A 19911-nucleotide genomic window follows, 5' to 3' on the forward strand; every position below is an offset into this window, starting at 1 on the left:
TAGCAATAACAAATCCATCAGACTTAATCACCAGCGGAGCCCAAGTGCATTGCGAGTCCACACCACCTTCATGGATGTACTCTTTCCCACAAGTACAGAAGTGCAAAGCATGGACCAGGAATGTCAGCAAATGACCTCTGGGCAAGGACTGTATTTTACACATTATTTTGCCCCCGGGCTCTACCTCATCTCTTGACACCTACGTAGCAGACTTTATATAGAAGAGATTAAGAACAAAGGCTCTGGAATCAGACTTCTGGGTTTAGCCCTCACTAGCTATATGGCCTTAATGAATCTCTCAGGGCCTCAGTTTCCTCACCTGCAGAATGTGAATAATAATGATACTAACATACACGATTACTGTGATAATTGAATGAATTAATACATGGAAGGTGCATAGTCGGTAAATGTTAGCTGTTGTTTGGACTGTCTTGAATTTAGCTGTGATCCATTGTTTTGGGGGGTTATATGGGTCCTGGGAAAACATGACTTTAGTTCACCTGTAACAAGGGAGAAAGAACACATACTATATCTTTTTTTTTTTTTTAACGTCTAAGTCTCTAGATCAGTGATTCTCAAAATATGGGCTGGGGACCTCTGGAAATCCCCAAGAACCAAGACCCCAAGACCCAAGTCCTTCAGGTCAAAACGATTTTCATAATAACATGAAACTTATCTGCCTTTTTCACTCTTGTCCTTTCGTGAGGGTACGGTAGAATTTTCCAGAGGCTATGTAGTGATGTCATCACTTAGTTAATGGAATGAGTGCTTGCACATTCTTGCGCTTTTTCATATTCCTCAGTCATCATTTCTCACACAGTAAATAGCAATAGCTATAACCACATAAACAAATCTCGCCAGGGTACTCAGTAATTTTTTAGAAGTTTAAAAGGGTCCAGTGACCCAAAAGTTTGAGAACCTCTGCTAGATTATCTCCAGTTAAAGTCCCCCTCCCTCCTCCCTTTCAAAATCTGTAATGTGAAAATACCGAACTCAGTCCTTACCTTTGAGCCTCTGGCCCCAACACAAAGTTAGGCCCCTGAAGCTCCTCTGCCTGCATTTTGTCCTTGTGTGTTTCAGGCTGTCGGGGTCCGACCTGCCTGGCGAGGACTGGCTGTGGGATTACGAGAAGCATGGCCATCGCCGCTCCATGATTGGAAGAGTCAAGAGGTTCCTGAGCACCCACGAACGCGCCTCCAGCCCCAGGAGGAGAAGCTACAGGAGACAGGCCAGCGACAGCTCCACGTTCTTACCCCCGGGCGACCTCAGCCCAGCCAGGGACCTGCTGCACGTGCCCTCGAGAAGTCCCCACCATGCCTCAGCCACCTGGAAGCACCCCTGCACCCCAGAGGGGAGCCCCAAGCTGCACGCCAGCCTGGGAGAGCTGCCCACCCTCCGACAGGCCAGCCTGACTCCACCGTCCAGTGTGAGGGGCTACCCCACCAAAACGCCGCGGGTCCCTGAGGTACTGGTCACAGCAGCCGAAGCGGCAGTGTCCAGGGCAGAGGACGACCACCACGACTCCACGGCCTCTATCCAGAGCTCTGACTTCACTGGGGTTCAGCCGAGCAGGACTGGGCAGCAGGAGGACCCTGTGGGGTCAGTCCTGCTCCCCTCAGAGAAAGGGGCACCTTCTAGGGACCCCAGTTCCCAGACTGTTCCAGCCAAAGCTGAGAGAAACCTCCTCCAGTTTGCCTCTGAGGAGGACCCTCATGAGAGTGACAAGTCCCCAGAAAGGTGGAGCCTCCCGAGGTTGGTGGAGTCCAGCCGCACCTCCCTGGCAGGCCTAAGTCCGGATCCCGTGAGCCCTGAGCCAGTTCCTTTACTTGACACAGAAACATCCTCAGAGACCGGTGGAATCAACATTGTGGCTGGTTCTCGAGTCTCTCCTGATGTGCTGTATTTAATGGAAAACCTGGACACCAAGGAAACGGATATCATAGAGTTTAACCACGAGCAAACGGAGGAGTCACCCAAAGGAAGGCCAGAAAGTTCTAGGACGTGGCTCTAGCCTAGATTCTTACTTTCTCAAAAGTTCAAGTATTAGTTCCAGAACAACCCTGGGGGCTGGTCAATTTTTTTTTTAAATGATCATACCATATAAGCTACTTAAAACTTTGAAGGGCATTATGATCCTGACTTTTTGAGACCTGAGAAAATCAAACACATTCACGCCACCCACTACAAAGTGACTTTCGTGGAAGTTACGCAGACCACAGTGAGGTATCTTAACCAAATAAGGAACCTTAAATATATAAATATATATGCCTTATAAATTCATAGATTGTTAGCTTTGCAAAGGGCTTTATAGATCATGGTCCAATCTCCTAGTTTTGCCAATAGAGAAACAAAGGATTCTCTCTTCCCTTTTTTTCCCCTTTCTTCTTTTCTTCAGTTATAAAGACAGGCAGATGGATCATACGATGCCTCAAAAGCCCCTTCCTAATGCTGACTCCTTGTTTGAGGCTTTCTAACCATCTCACTCTGCTTTCTATAACTCTTATCTTTCCTAATTCTTAAGCCTCATCAGCATCAGGAAGCTCCATCTCCCTTCAATTTCCTTTCCGACCTCCGACCTCCCGGACTTCATTTTTCTCTCTTCCCCCTTTATTCCCTCATCCTATTGTTCTTCTCGTCTCCCTAGTCTTGCTCCTTCTCCGGTGATTCTCATCCGTCCCACCTTTCAGGCTGTAACATTTTCTCCTGCCAACTCTGTTGCTTACTTCTTGCCACAGTTTTAAAAGCACAAGGCATTGGCAAAGCCTCCTACAGAGCGATCAAAGTGTCAGTAAATGCAGCCGGGCTCCTCCCAGCCTCGAGGGAAGGGGCATGGGACCTGTTGTGTCCCCCATGCCCTCTCAGCCATGGCCGTCTCTCTCTGCCTCCACTCTTAGGTCTTGAACACCGGAGAAGCCACGAGGGCATGAGACCTGCATAACCAAATGCTATGGAACCAAATAACAAGGTTTCCAACTGTTTCACTCAGACTCTTAAAGAAAAATCCCCATCGTGTCATGACATGGGACCAGTTACTGTGTCTGCCAGGTTGTTTGGGATGAAGTAGGGTATTGGAGCTGGGAGGATAAGGGGGTCCAGGACTGTATGATGGGGATGGGACATTGACTAACTTCCTCCAAGGAGTTCCTGGGTGGCTGTTTGTTGGCAGCTCCCAACTTTAACTGGACGGCCATGCTAATGAGTGCTGCTCTCACTATTTCTGTCATATGATGAAGCTTGACTACGAGCTCAAAAACAAAATAGCCCTAATTGCTACCACTTATTGAGTGTTCACAGTAGCGTGTAAAAACAGATAATCCCACGAATCCTCGCAGGAACCCTATGAATTGATATACTATTATCTCTATTTTACTTTATTATTTTTTAAAAGAGTCTTTCATTTCTCAATGTTAGTTGTTATTCTTTTATCCAACTAATATACCTTAGCAGACCAATGCTTTCTTTATTATTATTATTTTTCTTTTTGGCCGCGCAGCAGGTGGGATCTTAGTTCCCCGACTGGGATCAAACCCACACCCCCCTGCAGTGGAAGCGCAGAGTCTTAACCACTGGACCACCGGGGAAGTCCCTATCTCCATTTTAAAGATGAAGAAAACAGAGGCTTTAGAGACGTAATTTGACTAAAATCACATAGCTAGGAAGTGGCAGGGCTTGGGTTCAAGCCCAGGTTTATCTGACTCAAGAGCCCACACTCTTGTCCAGTGCACTTCAACAATGCTGTGCTCTCTGTAGGGCCCTGAATCTACCAGCAATTTGCCCAGAATTCCGGAGGATGCCCCACGGGAGCCAGGCCTAAGTCTCTCCAGCCTTGGAGGCCTTTCTGGGTCCTCCCTGCTTAAGTCCACCTGGACCGTATATGCATGTGTACAGGAGGGCAGTGCTCCAACTTGAAGCCTAGCCATGGTCCTCTTCATTTTTCTGACAGATGAAAGTTAGCAGAACCCTCTCCTTTCTTCCCCAGCTCCTCTCATTATGCAATGTTATCATGTGCTATAACATTAGCACATTTTTACAAGACATTGCATCCAACTGGGCCATCCCAGCTACATGACAGCAATGACATTTTCTTGAACTAATTTTTCTCAAAGGACTAGAAGGTAATAATGTTGGAAGAAATGCTCTACGTTGACGGTTCTCTGTGTTGGTCAATAGTGTTAGCACCTGGGAAAGGCACCCATGTTCCTGGAGCATTATATATGGACTATGCAATCAGGCCCCAATGCAACGCTGCTAAAACGCAGGAACTCTAACCTTCTCCCAGCCTCCTAACGCTATTTTCTTGGATGTTTCAACTTAAATCTTCTATTCTCTTCTCTTTGGCTTTATCTATTGCTCAAATTCAAATAAGTTTCTACTTAGCTGCTTTTGAAATATAATCAATTTGTGTTCCTAAATCCAAAGTGATATATTATACACAAATAGAATCATACATTTTGTGGAGGACCAGGAGAGTTCATTTATCTCTGCTTCCCTCCATCCCTTATGCATCTTTGTCCAAAGAATTATTTAATTTCCTCAATATTTCATCAAAATTTGAGGTGGCCTCTATTTCCTCCTTGCATTGAAAACTGAATAATGGCTCATTCAATGAGCCCAGGTGGTTGAATTCAGCTATAAATTCAAGCCAGCAGTTGCCCAGATCAGATGAAGAAATTCTCTCTTCACTCTTACATGAGTTTTTACCCAATGCAGACTGAAGCTGCAAAAGCAAAATGATTTCTTCTCCTGTGACTGATTGTATTGCCTGCCTAGCCCATCTTCTCCTGAGCTCTGGAAACTTCCACCCGCTGGATGAATGGTCACAACGTCCAGCGGCTTAGTCGTTTGGGCTCATCCATTCCAAGAACAGGCTCATCTCTGCTCTGCATTAAACGTAATCCACAAGCCAGAGGTGCAATGAGGCCAAGCCCTACTTACTGCATTCTCTCTCTGTTCTCCAGAGATGATGACTCTGCCCTGATGCCAGGATCCCCAGGTCAGCAAAGATAAAAGCCCAGGAGCTTTTTCTCTGTCATCCAAGAATTTAGGGATGACTGCCCCTCCAGAACAAAGAAGGTTACTCTCTCCCCTCTTTAACGGTACCGTCTATTTCTTGGGGCATCGCCTCCACAGCTCCAGGCATCCATTGCAGCCCAGTTCAGCTAAGCTTTGGAAAACATATTTTCAATAGAATGGAGAAATATATAATTTACCATTAGTTTAAAGAAAAGACCCACTTAACTATACACCCCTCTTATTTAGTGTTTCCTCTCTAGCTTCCTCCTTCTCCAGAGAAATTGATTCAATCCTCAATCATTGTTCTAAGACCTTCTTATCATAATAAAGTCTGCTGAGCCCAGGCAGCCATGTGGTGTGATGGAATGAGGATGAGAAACCCGGTATGTGACTTCCCTCTGAGTGGCTTTGTGAACTTGAACAAGGCCCCCTCCTCTCTCTCTCCTATCCTTATCTGTGAAATGGGCTCTTCTCTGCCCCACCTCACTGGCCGCGTGAGGAGCTGAGGGAGTTTGTGTGAAAAGGCGGGGAGCCCCAGGCAGCACTGTGTGGGTGAGTGGCCCGACTGGGAATTGATGCCCCCGTGGATTCACCACGAACTGCAGAGAAAAGGCATCCTTTTCTCCCTTTCCACTTGAGTAATTTGCTTATCGGGATCCCCTGTTCTCCAGGCTGCTGAGCTCTTTTATTCAGAAAGCTTGCCATTTCTCTTTGGGCTTCTATTTTTGTTTTGTTTCATATGCTTCCCAATGTCTACCACATCTTCCTTTTCTCCAGCGTTTTTCTCAAACCTTCACTCCGCACAAAAGCCGGCCTCATCATCATGGTGATAAATTCTGCTCCTTACCCATTTTACATATCAATCTCCTCAATCAAAATATGGAACTAGAAAAACAATCAATTGCCTTTGTTCTTTCCACTATAATTCTAGAGGACTTAGCACCTCTGGTTTGCAGTTGGAGGACCCTCTTAGGGCATCTAATCTCCCTAAACCTGGTCCTGTATCAGTTAAGGGGGAATAATAACTACAACTGTAAAAAATTCCTAAGCAAGAGCCAGTTTAGAATCTAATTCCTTTTCCTCTTCACAATCATCATCTATATGATCAACATCAGTCATTTTCTGAAGTGCTGTGGTATCAATAGGAATAAGCAAGGATCTTCCTCATTTTGTCTTATGGAATACTCTCAGGTAGATCTTCAATCCTTTCACATGCTTGCTTTCCTTTTTTCATAAATTTATTTATTTCTTTATTTTTGGTTGTGTTGTGTCTTCGTTGCTGCTCGCGGGCTTTCTCTAGTTGCAGCAAGCGGGGGCTACTCTTCGTTGCAGTGTGTGGGCTTCTCATGTGGTGGCTTCTCTTGTTGCGGAGCACAGGCTCTAGGAGCCCAGGTTTCAGTACTTGTGGCACGCGGGCTCAGTAGTTGTGGCTCGTGGGCTCAGTAGTTGTGGCTCACAGGCTCTAGAGCACAGGCTCAGTAGTTGTGGTGTACGGGCTTAGTTGCTCTGCGGCATGTGGGATCTTCCCGGACCAGAGTTTGAACCCATGTCCCCTGCATTGGCAGGTGGATTCTTAACCGCTGTGTCACCAGGGAAGTCCCCTCGCATGCTTTCTGTGTTTCTTAGTTCTGTGAACCCTAATTTTTAAGACAGTACTTATGGCAGTGGCTATTGAGTCAAAGGAACCAATTCAAGAATACCAGAATTGTTCTCCTATTGCAAATCGTAGAGAACCCTAGATGTGGCAAAAAGAAAACGGAAGCAATTACCCTGGAAAACAGAGGCACAAAAAACACATTTGCCCTAAGTACCCTGTTAACTCTGTGTGGAGAGTCAGTTTTTGTGTTTTGTTTCTGAATTAGTTCAGAAAATGGGCCCAACTCTTCCTTTCACCACAAGTAGATTTGGCCAGATGGTTCCCTGGAACCATCTTTTCTGAACTTCTAGTTTTAGATATTTACATAACAGAAGCAGCAAAAGGAATGCTGTATCTTGTCTCCTGAAAGAGGATAAGAACATTTCTAAAATACCTTTTGTACAGAAATGCTGATGTGTTCCAAGTTCTTTGTCTAGTTAATGGTTATTAACCTGAGGCACTTTTGTACCCAGGAAACATTTGGCAATGTCTGGAGACATTCTGGGTTGTCACACTGGGGAGCGTTACTGGCATCTAGTGGAAAGAGGCCAGGGATGTTGCTAAACATCCTGCAATGCACAGGACAGACAGGCACAACTGTGGAGCCCAAAAATAATCAGATTGGGAAATCTGACTTAGGCCAACAGGAAGGTGTAAATGAGACAACCACCAAGGAGATTAATGAAGAGAGATAATCCAGAGAAAGAAATAGAACTAAAAGAGAACAGATGAACCCAGCAACTGGTGAAATTCTTACTCTGTGTACAAGCTATGAACTAATCACCATTCCTCCCTCGATGCTAAAGGATCTGATATGTCAAATCCCGAAAAACTGGATGGAAACCCTGAGTTTCACCCTTAGAGAATTCCTTGGATGGCTCTTACCAGTAAGATTAATTGAACACCATTGCTAGCATGACTATAATTTTCTGAGAATGTAGCTTATATAAAGGGTGACAATAGATTTTGCCAAATATTATGCAAGGGTTTGTGCCAATAAACTGCTAGACCATGGATAGACACCTGATCCAGCTTTGGCCTTTATATATGTCTTACTTAGGACCAAAGAAATAAACCGTATCTTCTAGACGGATAATCTGGTACTTTATTTTTCAGTAGAAAATAGTTAAAATGGGTAGGATCAGTATACCTGCTCCCCATGGGCCAAGCAAACTCACGGATTCCTCCACCTCATGCATTCTCCAGCACTTCCAGGAGGCTAACATCAGAGGACTAGTGCAGTTCTGGATGATGTCACCAGTTGGACTTTTATTCATAATCATTCATGAAACATTAGCAACTACAGTTTCAGCTAAAACTGGGTGGGTGGGCGATCCGTCCCTCTCACCCTCCTCACCCATCTGTCACTCTCTTCTGCAGGTCTAGGTAAATATCAAAATGCCCTCTGAAGTTCAGCTGGTTTGCTTGTTTGTATGTCTGTTTGCTTCCTTTCATCCCCAATCTTGTTCCCCCTCCCAACCATTTTAGTTTGTTTAATGTAAAGCTCTTTATTTGCAGTCTTACAAAAGGTGTGTTACTGTTTTGTGTGCAAGTGTTCTTAACTTCTGTAAATGTTTATACTGTAGGCTTCATCTGTTTCTTTGTTGGTTTGTTTTTCACTCCATACCATGTTTTAAGATCCTCCCAAGTTCCCTGTGTACGTCTCATCCATTGCTTCTAAGTCCTGCACGTTCTAAGATGTCTGCGAGCTGACTTATCCACTCCCCAGGTTGCCTCCACCCCCCACCCTCCACAGTAAGCACCTCAGAGGCATTCCTTTATGGCCCCGTAGGAGTTTCTTTGGGGTGTAAACCCATGAGCAGAGTCACTGGGTCACAGGGTGGGAATATATTTAACCTGACCGCTATTGCCAGATGGCGCTCCAGAATAACGGCACCGAGTGGCAGCCCCCCACCAACTGCACATCGTATCTCCACTGCCCCTTCCCCACCACATGCCTGGCATCACCTAGGTTTCTAATTTTTCCAGTCTAACAAGTGTAAAGTGGCACCTACTTGCTGTTTAACTGACATTTACCTGCCAATTATACATTACTGGTTACTGCATGACAGTTATTTGATTTATTAATGACATCAAGTATCTCTTCATATACCTGTTCATTCTTTGGGGACTCCTCTTCTGAAAACTGACTTTTCAAATTCCTTGCCCTTTTATCTAACGGGGATTCTATATCTTTCTTGTTTGTTTTTGGGAGTCCCTTTTATATTCCAGAACGACAGCAGACCCTTGTTAATTTTGGACGTTGCAATAGTCTTTTCCAGTTTTTTGTGTGTCTGTTAAAAGCGTCCATGGTATCGTTTGCTGTGAAATCCTTAACTTTGATATAATCAAGTTCATCCTTTTTTTTGTTTTACGTTTTTGAAAGTTGTTTGAAATCTTTCTCCACATCATGTCACAATATTCTCCCACTCTTTTTTCTGTTATCTCTTTTTTTTTTTGCGGTAAGCGGGCCTCTCACTGCTGTGGCCTCTCCTGTTGCGGAGCACAGGCTGCAGACACGCAGGCTCCGCGGCCATGGCTCACGGGCCCAGCCGCTCCGCGGCATGTGGGATGTGCCCGGCCCGGGGCATGAACTCGTGTCCCCTGCATCGACAGGCGGACTCTCAACCACTACGCCACCAGGGAAGCCCTCTGTTATCTTTATAATGTTAGGTAGGGATCTGGTTTATTTTTCTCCATAGAGTGAGCCAATTTCCCCCCAATACTCCCTACTAAACAATCACATCTAATAAGTTCTACATATTTTCTGTAAATCAGAGGCACTGGTTTGAAACAAAATAGCAATGGAGAGAACTGAAAGATAGCGTGGTATCAATGGGAAAAAAGAAAGCCGACCCTTAACCTCATAAAACTCATGCTCCTCCCCACTAAATAAAGTTTTCTCCTAAATGCATCCCCCTCTTGTTATCTTTCAACTGGTGATTTTTCCCCTTTGGTGCCTGGAGTGTGTAAACTCTTCCGACACATCTCTGCACAAAAGCCCACTAAAAATAAGCCATCTCTTTGATCAGGCTGAGATTAAACTGCAAGAGTAAAGCTTGATACATAAGGTGCTCTTGTTAAAGAAGAAAAGGTGATGGTGTCACAGGGATAGTCTGGAACCCTTCCACACTCAGAAGGAGGCAGGATCGAATCCACAGTGGTGGAGTCCACGACCAAACTATATTTAGGGCCCGGGATCGGAGAGGAGGAGGGCCTATGCTAGGAGGCCAGCGTCACTTGTCTCACTGGCTGAGACTGCCCTGGGCCTTTGGGACTTTCCCACAGTCTGTCTTTACTCTCCTGTAACAGGCTGTGCTCAAAGATGGTGGATGTCAGGTATTTACTGCTACCCAGGCCCTGTCCTTAGGAATCAGCTGCCATGCTTGAGACAGTTGCAGATGGTTTCAGAAAAGAACTAATCTCACCTTCTCATTATTCCTCAAGAAGCAAAGCTTTCCAAAATGGGCAGCATCCTTGACACTAATGATAAGCTTGTTATTCATACACATGGTCAGGGGACCCTACAAACTCCAAAGGGAAAAGCACTTTTCAAGATTAGAAAACACCTTCGAACAAAGGATCAGTCATATTTTTTGCCAGTAAAAGTGGATTCTGATTACTTTCATCATGAAAGAATGTGAGAACACAGGCCAGTTCCTAAATGACACATTCACCTGCCTTCAACATAAGTTTGCCTCCCCTGGTCCCCGTTCAGAGGCTATATACCAAGGAAGAAGGTTCGGGTTTAGCTGTGAGAGGTCAGTCTCGTAGGCAGAGTGGAAACGGGGCGTATGCTGACCTGTCCTAGGAGGCAGCCATGCCCTGCCCACTGGGATGTAAGCTCCATTCACTGTCTTATTCAACCAGTGTATCCCCGTGCTTACAACAGTGTCTGAAATGACTCAAACAAAACAAAACAAAACAAAAAAAGCTTAGCTGAATGAATGCTTGAAATAAAGAAAAAAAATGAATGAATGAATAAACCAAATTAGACCTGGATCTAAAGTTAGGAAAACTGAAAAGCTCAGTCAAATGCGACCACAACCTTAGCTTTGTGGACTCAATCAAGTTACTCAGACCTTGGGACTTCACCTTGTTCAGCTCTGAAATGAGTGGTTGGACTAAGTGATTTAAGGTCCCTCTCAAAGGCTGGTTCCAATAACATTTCTGAAGATTCTATACACAGGGAGGAAGGAAGAGACGTTCACGATGAAAATTAAGAAAATGGACCCAAGTGGCAGAAAGAAACAAAAAGGGGAGTGGGGTGAGCGAGAGGAGAATTAACACCTGTTGGGTACTTGGGGTGCGCCTCGTGTTTCACATACATCATTTCAATCAACCCTCACAAGGTACTACTACCCATTGTGTAGGAAGAAATAGAGAAGTTAAATAACTTGCCAAGGGTTTCACAACAGTTAAAATTTCAATCTGGGATTTCAACCCAGGTCTCTAAGGTGCATTGCTGATTCTACTACCCTATTCTGCATCCAAAAAACAATGAACTAGGGGAGGACAGAAATTTCTGTATGTAGTTGAGCAGTCAATTGCCATAACCACTCGAGCAGCCCCACTGACAGCCTTCAGAGACTAGTGGGGAACCTTGGGAGCCAGCTTTTATTGAACACCTATTATGCGCCAAATGCTACAGTTTAAATGCTGTAGGTACATTATCATATCTAGTTCTCTTAACAAACTGTGAGGTGTCACTATGCTCGTTTTACAGATAAGGTAACTGAGGTCCAGGGAAGTGAAATAGTGTACTCGTGTCACAGAGCTGTTAATGGGCAGAGGAAGGATGCAAAATCAGGTCTGTACATAAACTATGAGGCAAATACATTGTTTCCCTAAAGAATAGCCCAACCCCAGAGCCTATTTCTCTGTAAACACCTTCCCTGCAATCAAACCTGCCTGCATGATCCCTGCCTTCACTGAAACAAGCTTAAACTCTTGTCTACAATCTAGGATTGTATTTTGCCACTAGTCAAAGCCTGAAACAAGTGTATGGATACAGTGCAAGACTGCCAATTCCTTCTTCTCTGCGCACATGTGAGGTGTACACGTGTATCCTTCCGAATGCTGAAATCATATTGAATGTGTGTGACCCATATGAATTCAACTAAGTGAGCTTGGCAAAGGAAAGAGAAGCACTGTGTACACACATAAAGGAAAGACCCCCCTTACTTTCACCCTCTCCCCAGGGAACACAGCCCTCAGAGCGAGTGGGAAATGCAAGATGTAAAGCCCACTCGATCAGCCCCAATTCCAATGTGCTGAGAGTGACTCCGGTGCTTAAAGGCACAGCACTAGGATTTCCCAAACAACTTGGCTCCTAAACACAAGCCAACCCTTTCATCTGCTGTTCAGCAGAAAGACTTCCAACAACGTTTAGCATCCAGGCATGTGGACTTCCTGAAAAAGTACTAATAAAGTGCCTGCCTCGTAACCTCCTTAAGAGATTTTCAACGGTAATTTTCACTCTGCCAGTGTTCTCCTTGTTTGCTGACTTTAGGGCCTAAACTCTGTGTAAGGTCACGTGACATGTTCATTACCCAGGTGTTTATACTGGGGCATCCTGGAAGTACCAGTTTCCATGAAGAGAAAGTGCACCAGTAGAAACAAAGTAATTTTATTGAATCTGGTTTTTTGTCTTTTTTTTTTTTTTTTTTTTACATTAAGTGGAATAATGTTTACTAATAGCTCCTTTACTTAGCAGTCTGAGACAAAATTAGACTCACAGCTTTGGTCTGTGGTGGGAAAGTGGTGGTTGGTGGTCTGAGTCTGACTTTCGGATAGCTCTTGCTTGGCCAGGATTCTCCAATTTACCACAGTCTCCACCACTCCCCATTGCCCTATGCTAGGCCCACTTCAATCAGTTGCGTTGCCTATTTGGCCCTGGTGGGTAAGTTGAGAGTGCAACTCTTTTACTAAAGCATCACCAGCTCCATGGAGACCTCAACCACTGTGAGTTCCCTAAACTGTGCAAAGAGGGAAAGAATAAGAAGATGCAAAGCCAATAATCTCAGAGCATCTTTCTACGGATTGCTATAGACCCCAGCAGCCCCACACTGCCAATCAGACATGTTAAACCTGCATTCATTTCTTTTCTGACCTGTGTCTCCGGGAGAACTGTACAGTCTCAGTATTCTCCCTGGCTCAACAACAGTGCAGATCATTCGAGATACAGGGACTCATGACACTAACCAACCTTGCTTGACAGCCCCACTGGCAGCAGGCCTTGTAGGGCTGTCACATCCCAGATGACCCAAGAACAGCATGTCATTTCTGTGTCATTCCCACTGGAGAAACCTGAGCCTCTCCACTGGGGTTTGCGTAGCTGCAGCTGCTGGTCATAGTCACCAGCAGGCTGGTTGTCACTGTCTATGGGCAGAGGCAGCCTGGAGCCCTCCTGCTATTTCCAGCCATCGACCTCAGGACCCATCAGTCACTCTGAGGTCAGCTCCAGAGCAAGTGGCACAGAGCACTGAATAACAGGGGCTGCTCCACAGGGAGGGGAGGGGAGAGGATGTGTAATTTTTAAAAGCCGACTTCACTCTCCTAGGGAAAAGGGCAAGTCAGTAAGTGGGAGAAGAAGAAACAGCTAAGCCATAGTTGGTAAAGCCTGCTGGAGTAGGGGCAAGTGATGGCGGGGAAGCAGATCAAACCCACTCACTGCCTGGGAAATAAAACCTCTAAAAGCCATAAAGGAAACATAAAAGACCGGATGTCCGGAGAAGCACCAAATACAAGAGAGAAGAACACTCCCCTGTTCGTAGTGCTTTCCCAGAAGGGCATTGGCTTGTGTTTTAGCCAACACCAAGTCCAGGGTCGCTTTCCTCAGAATATACTCTAAGGGATACTCAGAGAGTCTGCGGGAGGAGCCCTGAGGAGTTTGAGAACAAAGAGTAGAAAGCCCAGCGTCAGATTAGAAGTGACCCTCTCCCTCTGTCCCATCAGCCTCTATGGGGGTCAGCCCCACATTCACCAGGGCGGTTCTGGAAGCTTCCTCACCCACTACCCAAGGCCAAGGGGGTCGATGCCACCCCCATGCACAGCTCTTGCAAACCCCACCCTGTTGGTACCCCATCAAACATGTAGTACAATTCTGATATAAACACAGCTCCTAAGATCCAGAGCCATCCAGAGTTGGTGGTGACATCTAGAACGTGAAAGCTGTGGATACACACAATCCCATCCCTCAGGGCCTCCTGGAATCAAAAAGAGCAGACGTGGGTCATGTGGGCATCACAGCCACCCTGCATCCACAACACGAGGCTGGCTGGGTACCACGCTCACACCTTTCTGATGTGGTGTTCAGTAGACAGGGTGCACTTCTGTTGGTCAGTGGTAAAGGTTAAGTAAGTTATTCGTCTTCTGTGGTCCACACTATACCAAGGGTGCAGAAAACAGAGTGAGCTCTTGTTTTTACTTTATGTTCCACTGATAAAACTAAACTTCAAATGCGGCCTAATCAACCTGTGTTAAGAAGAGAACATAGAGAGTAAGAATGTGAGCTTCTGGACTCAGATTACATGGGTTCAAATCCCAGATCCACCACTATCTGTGAAGTTACCTAACCTTGTTGTGACTTGGGTTCCTCACAGATAAAATGGAGATAATAGTAATCCCTATTATTGTGAGTATTAAATGAGTTAGTACATACAAAACTCATAGTACATTGCCTATCATATAGTAAGCACTTGATGAATGTTTGCTCTCATTATTATATCATCATGTTATTAAATAGCATGGTGATTAAGAACTGGGGTAGCGGGTTCTAGTCAGGCTCAGACACTTACTAACTGTGCAACCTGGTCAAGCTACTCAATGTGCCTTAGCCCTAATTTCATCAATTGTAAAATGACATTCATGCCAGTACCTTCCTCATCGGGTTGTTTTTACAATTAAATAAAATACTTTATTTAAAGCAATTAATTCAGGGTCTGGTGCAAAGTTATGGCCCAATAATTGTTAACTATCTTTATTGTTATTTAAAGAAATGGGCTTGACTTTAGAACAAAAGTAAGATTTGAGAATGTTTAAGGTTTCTTCCCCGAAGCACAAAAATGACTCTTGCTGAGTCAAAGATCTAGGTACATAATTTCTTAAATTTTCTGCCTTAAGCCCATCTGATAAAACAGCATATAGCAAACTCCACTTGCAAAGGCAAAGGCCACAGAGAGGGATGAAAGCAGGGGCATTCCCTAGCAGCCCAAAATGGGGAAAGGGTGTCCCATACAACCTCCCAGGCCCACCTGGTACCCCCAGGGCTGTGGGTGGCCTGGACCCTCCTTACACTGAACAGCAGGCCCACACAGCCTCAGTAATCCCAGGGGCGTCACCAGACTGGGGCTGAGGACAGCCCGTCTCACACACTTATTTCTTAAAATCTCTGTTAACATTTAAAATCTCTTCCAAATAGGTTGGTTTTTTTGTTATTTATTTATTTATTGGCTGCGTTTGGTCTTCATTGCTGCGTGCGGGCTTTCTCTACTTGCGGCAAGCGGGGGCTACTCTTTGTTGCAGTGCATGAGCTTCTCATTGCAGTCGCTTCTCTTGTTGCAGAGCACGGGCGATAGGCGCGTGGGCTTCAGTAGTTGTGGTGTGCGGGCTCAGTAGTTGTGGCTCGTGGGCTCTAGAGCGCAGGCGTCAGTAGTTGTGGCATGCGGGCTCAGTAGTTGTGGCTCGAGGGCTCTAGAGTGCAGGCTCACCAGTTGTGGCACACGGGCTTAGTTGCTCAGCAGCATGTGGGATCTTCCCAGACCAGAGCTCGAATCCGTGTCCCCTGCATTGGCAGGTGGACTCTCAACCACTGCTCCACCAGGGAAGCCCCAAATAGGTTGTTTACCAAAGAGAACAACCAAGAAATCGGCAGCTAAGAGGCTTATCAGGAGGGAAAATGCAATAAAGATGAGTGTGTTATCTGAGATCAAGGAGGTGACTGAACAAGCTCCTTCCCGTCCCTGGTGAGCCGGTGCCTGGGGATGTTAGCCAGGTGAGGGAGGTAGATCAGGATGGGGACAGAGAAGGCAAGTCTGCAGCAAAAGAAGCCTAATGCCCCAGTCTGAGCCGAGCTGGGGGCTTCAGCCTCATCATATCTTGGGGCCCCTCAGATCTAGCTGCTCCTCTCTTTTTGAATCAATGGGACATTATTGAATAGAGAGTCTCTTCATCTGCAGGACACCAAGGAACAGACCTCAGAGGCTGCTGATAGCCCGCTGGCACCAGGCTGGTGACAGTGAATGCATTCATGTTGGGTCTCTATGCCATTGATCTGCCAGTTCCCAGAACCTTGGGGTGGAAAGGAAATCTTGGCATCACCTAGTTCGGTGCCCCACTGTGTGATAGAATTCTCCCTATAATATCCCTGCCAAGATTCATCTAGCCGAATCCCTCAAGGGAAAGACAATTCACCTCCGCAAAGCGAGCCACTGTACGCTGGAACGTCACACTCGGGAAATGGCCTTCTCCACCCTGGAAGGAAAGCTGCAACCAGATCCCACTGGTTCTCAGTCTGCCTCTGAGTCCATACCTAAGTAGTCCATCCTTCTCCACACTCGGGACTAGCCTCAGACATTTGAAGAACGCCATTATGGTGCATCTATACAAGCTCCCAGAGCGCGCGCGCACACACACACACACACACACACACACACACACACACACAGTGTTTTCTTGAGACCAAATCTTGCCAAACCAAGACCCAAATTGTTCTTTGCATCTCATGATCTTGAGTCCCTTCACATCCTGATCTCTCTCTGCTGGATGTGTCATAATTTCACAATGGCTCTACTCAAATGTGTGCCCAGAAGCGAGCGCAACACTCCTCATATTTTTGTGTGCTTTGCTCTTCACCAGTGCACAGCAGAGCAGCATAGTCAGCTTCCTTGCCATAGACACTCGCCTTCTCTTCATGTAGCCCGGTGATGGGGGGGTTGCGTCTGTTGTGTTCACTGCTCTACCTGCCCACCCCCCCCCCACAGAGATGAGTCCACTGTCTGGCACTGGGTGGACACTCAAGGAGTACTTGTTTAGTAAATGAATGACATTTTGAGAATACAGGCTCACTCTTTGTTTTGTTTTTGTTGCAGTAGTAGTTGGTACTTGCTGTTAATAGTCAGGAGGAACAGTTTTATTTCATGTATATTAAACCCCATCCAAGAAGACAATCAAATAGACAACTGGGTAGATAGACAAGTCTGGAGCTTAGAAGAGAGCTCAGGGCTGGAGAGAGGTCGTGGAGTCACCAACTCACAGAGAATGAAGCCACGTTATTGCATGAAATTGCCTAGGAATTTAACTAATCCAGGATTCTACCCTCTTTCCATGTGGCCTCCCAGAGCCAGCAACCAGTAAAACAGAGAATATGGGCCTCTCCTCTGTCCACCACACCTAACTTCCATCTGTCAGGCCCGCTCACCTTCCCGCCATCCACCCTCACCATCCCCAGGAGGTCCCTGTCAGGTACTGAAGGGAAAACGTCTGCCCTCCTTGTCTGTGGGAACTCCAGAGGAAAGATCTGAATGCCATGTGCATTTCTGGGAGTGATGACATAGTCAGTTTCCACCACTGCTAGAGAAGGTCAGCCCTTCCAACTCTAAAGCTGATTTCTTTCTCAGCACATGGCCGGAAACTTAGAGATCAACAAGGGAGGAAGGGGCATCTGTGCGCTTTCTTCTCACATCTACCTACCTAGGACAGGCACACAACACTGGAATCCTGGTGTCCCATGAAACACCGTATCCCCAGGCAGACTCCCAGAGCCAGGAGTGCCCTCTGGTGGTCATAATAACACCGACGATTATGAGAATAACTAACACCATGAGCTAGTTAGCCAGTGATCAGAATAACTGACACTTACCAGGAGCATTTACCATGAGCCAGACCTAATAAAATTACCCAGATTAACCCATTCCCTGCTCATCCTAATCTTATGAAGTCCTACTATTCTACTGTTTTCCCCGTTTTACAAAGGAGAAATTGATCAAAGCAATCAGGTGATTTACTAAAAGTCACCAAGGGCGGAGGAGGTTGGCTGGTCTCCTCCTGGGCATCTATCCCTTTCTAACTCCTAAAGAAAGACATAAGCCATCCTAGAACTTAAGGGGGAATTTAAATATCTATGTTTTTCATTTAAAAGTAAACACATTACATATTTTGGAAAAATTGGAAAGAAAAATAAATTGCCTATTATAAAAACCATATCAGCACTTTAAAAATGCTTTCAATCTTTTTTTTTCTCCTTTTCATCTTTTTTTCCCTTAATTATGAGCAAGGTATAATATAAATTCTTCATTGAAGAATATTCTTTTTTTTAACATTTATTTATTTATTTTTTGGCTGCATTGGGTCTTCGTTGCTGCATGCAGGATTTCTCTCTAGTCGTGGTGAGCAGGGGCTACTCTTCGTTGCAGTGCGCAGGCTTCTCACTGCGGTGGTTTCTCTTGTTGCGGAGCATGGGCTCTAGGTATGCAGGCTTCAGTAGTTGCAGCACACAGCCTCAGTAGTTGCGGCACACAGGCTCAGTAGTTGCGGCTCACAGGCTCAGTAGTTGTGGCTCGCAGGCTCTAGAGCACAGGCTCAGTAATTGTGGTGCACGGGCTTAGTTGCTCCGCAGCATGTGGGATCTTCCTGGACCAGGGATCAAACCCGTGTCCCCTGCATGGGCAGGCAGATTCTTAACCACTGTGCCACCAGGGAAGTCCCAAAAGGTTTGAATTTTTGTTTTTGTTTTTTGGCTGTGCTGCAGAGCTTGCAGGACCTTAGCTCCCCAACAAGGCATGGAACCTGGGCCCCTGCAGTGAAAGTGCTGAGTCGTAACCACTGGACTCCAGGGAATTCCCTAAAGAATATTCTTCAAGATTTTTTTTCCTTCAAGAATTTTCTCTTCTTAGATGTGAGTTTCACATTTTTTACTCAAAGCAACAGGTATTTACTTGGACATCCAGCAAGAGTCTGACCTAGAGCTCCCAGCCAGGAGCTCTGCAATATCCTAGCCTGCCCTGGGGCACTACCCAGAGAGCCAGGGTTGCTATGGAGACTGAGCGTAGCGTGAAACCTCAGGACAGGTCACAGGTTCAGTCTTCTGAACGCACTGCCCTCAGGGGAGGTGTCCCAGAGGGAACTCTGGGGACTGGAGCTGACTCACTTCTGTCAGCACAGAGGCTCAGACCATGGAGAGCCCCAGGGCAGCCATCCACAGGACCTAGGATTCTTGGGAAGTTTTCCTCTGGCCACCATAGTGACATGGCTCTGTGGCAGCCTTCTCATGAACCTGTTCCATTTTTCTGCACTGTTTCTTGAAAAGCGCCTTCCCCTCACCAGAAGCCTCTGTGCCTCTACCTTAGAACTAAGATACTCCCTACGAATGCAGTCCCTGCGGGGCCTCCAGAGTCAGACTCCCAACTTTGCCACTTACTAGCTCCGTGACCTGGGTGCCAACTTAACCTCTCAGACCTGTTTCCTCATCTGGAAAATGAGGATAATAATTGTGCATACTCACAGAGTTGTCAGGAAAAGTAAATAGCCATTTAGTTGAGTACTGAGCACACAGAAAGACCTCAGTGTATGGTGGCTGTTGTTCTCGAAACCTTCTACAGAGAGCTAGTGAAGGAGGGTGTAGAGCAGCTGTCTGTGCAGTGGGTAGCTGGACACCACATGTAAACAGCTAGTCATTCACCTGGCATGTCCAAATTCCTGCATCCTCTTAGCTCTGTGCAAGTGCCGGGGAGCAGAGACACTGCCTGAGTCCTCTCTTGCTCCCGTCACCTCTCTCCCCTCCTTCCTGTGCCATTTCCCAAGAATACAGACGGACCATACCAGGGGTAATACTCAAATTATGTAAAGACTCAGACTGAAGCAATATGGTGCCAGCCATGGAGCTGAAACAGGGTCTTGGGAGCTTCCTGTTGTACCAGGTGTTACCACCTTGTTTCCTGGATTGTGGGGAGGTGAGGGGTCCTAGGACAGGGGCAGGGAAACTGGAGCAATGGAAAGAATACTTAGCAGCCTCTGGGAAAGGGTTCTTTACCAGCTGATATGGAAATATCAGTTTACCTTTTAACAACCAATATGGCCAAACCATCAAGTACCAACTGATTTACCCCGAGGTGAGACCCTGGGAAAGTCATTGTGGGACACCCCTGAAGAACATAGAGACCAGAGACTGTGTTAAGCCCATCTGGGGCCCATGCCTTGTTGCAGAGTAAGTGAGTTGGGGAAAAGGACTTCATTGCCCAAGAGTCTACTCAAGTGCTACACCT

At 46.1% G+C, this 19911-nt stretch overlaps 2 protein-coding genes across 2 annotated transcripts in view; one reads left to right on the forward strand and one right to left on the reverse strand.

Moving 5' to 3' along the window:
- The window catches only part of BEST3 (bestrophin 3), a 52763-nt gene extending 38432 nt beyond the window's left edge, over window positions 1-14331 (forward strand). The window contains 3 exon segments of the mRNA XM_079936523.1: window positions 1081-2001; window positions 11851-11892; window positions 11894-14331. Coding sequence (XP_079792649.1) covers window positions 1081-2001; window positions 11851-11892; window positions 11894-11945 — 1015 coding nt within the window. The 3' untranslated portion in view covers window positions 11946-14331.
- The window catches only part of RAB3IP (RAB3A interacting protein), a 168523-nt gene that overhangs the window by 139194 nt on the left and 9418 nt on the right, over window positions 1-19911 (reverse strand). The gene's annotated exons all lie outside the window — the stretch shown is intronic.

This window comes from Stenella coeruleoalba (assembly GCF_951394435.1).
Source record: "Stenella coeruleoalba genome assembly, chromosome: 11".
Taxonomy (NCBI): Eukaryota; Metazoa; Chordata; class Mammalia; order Artiodactyla; family Delphinidae; genus Stenella; species Stenella coeruleoalba.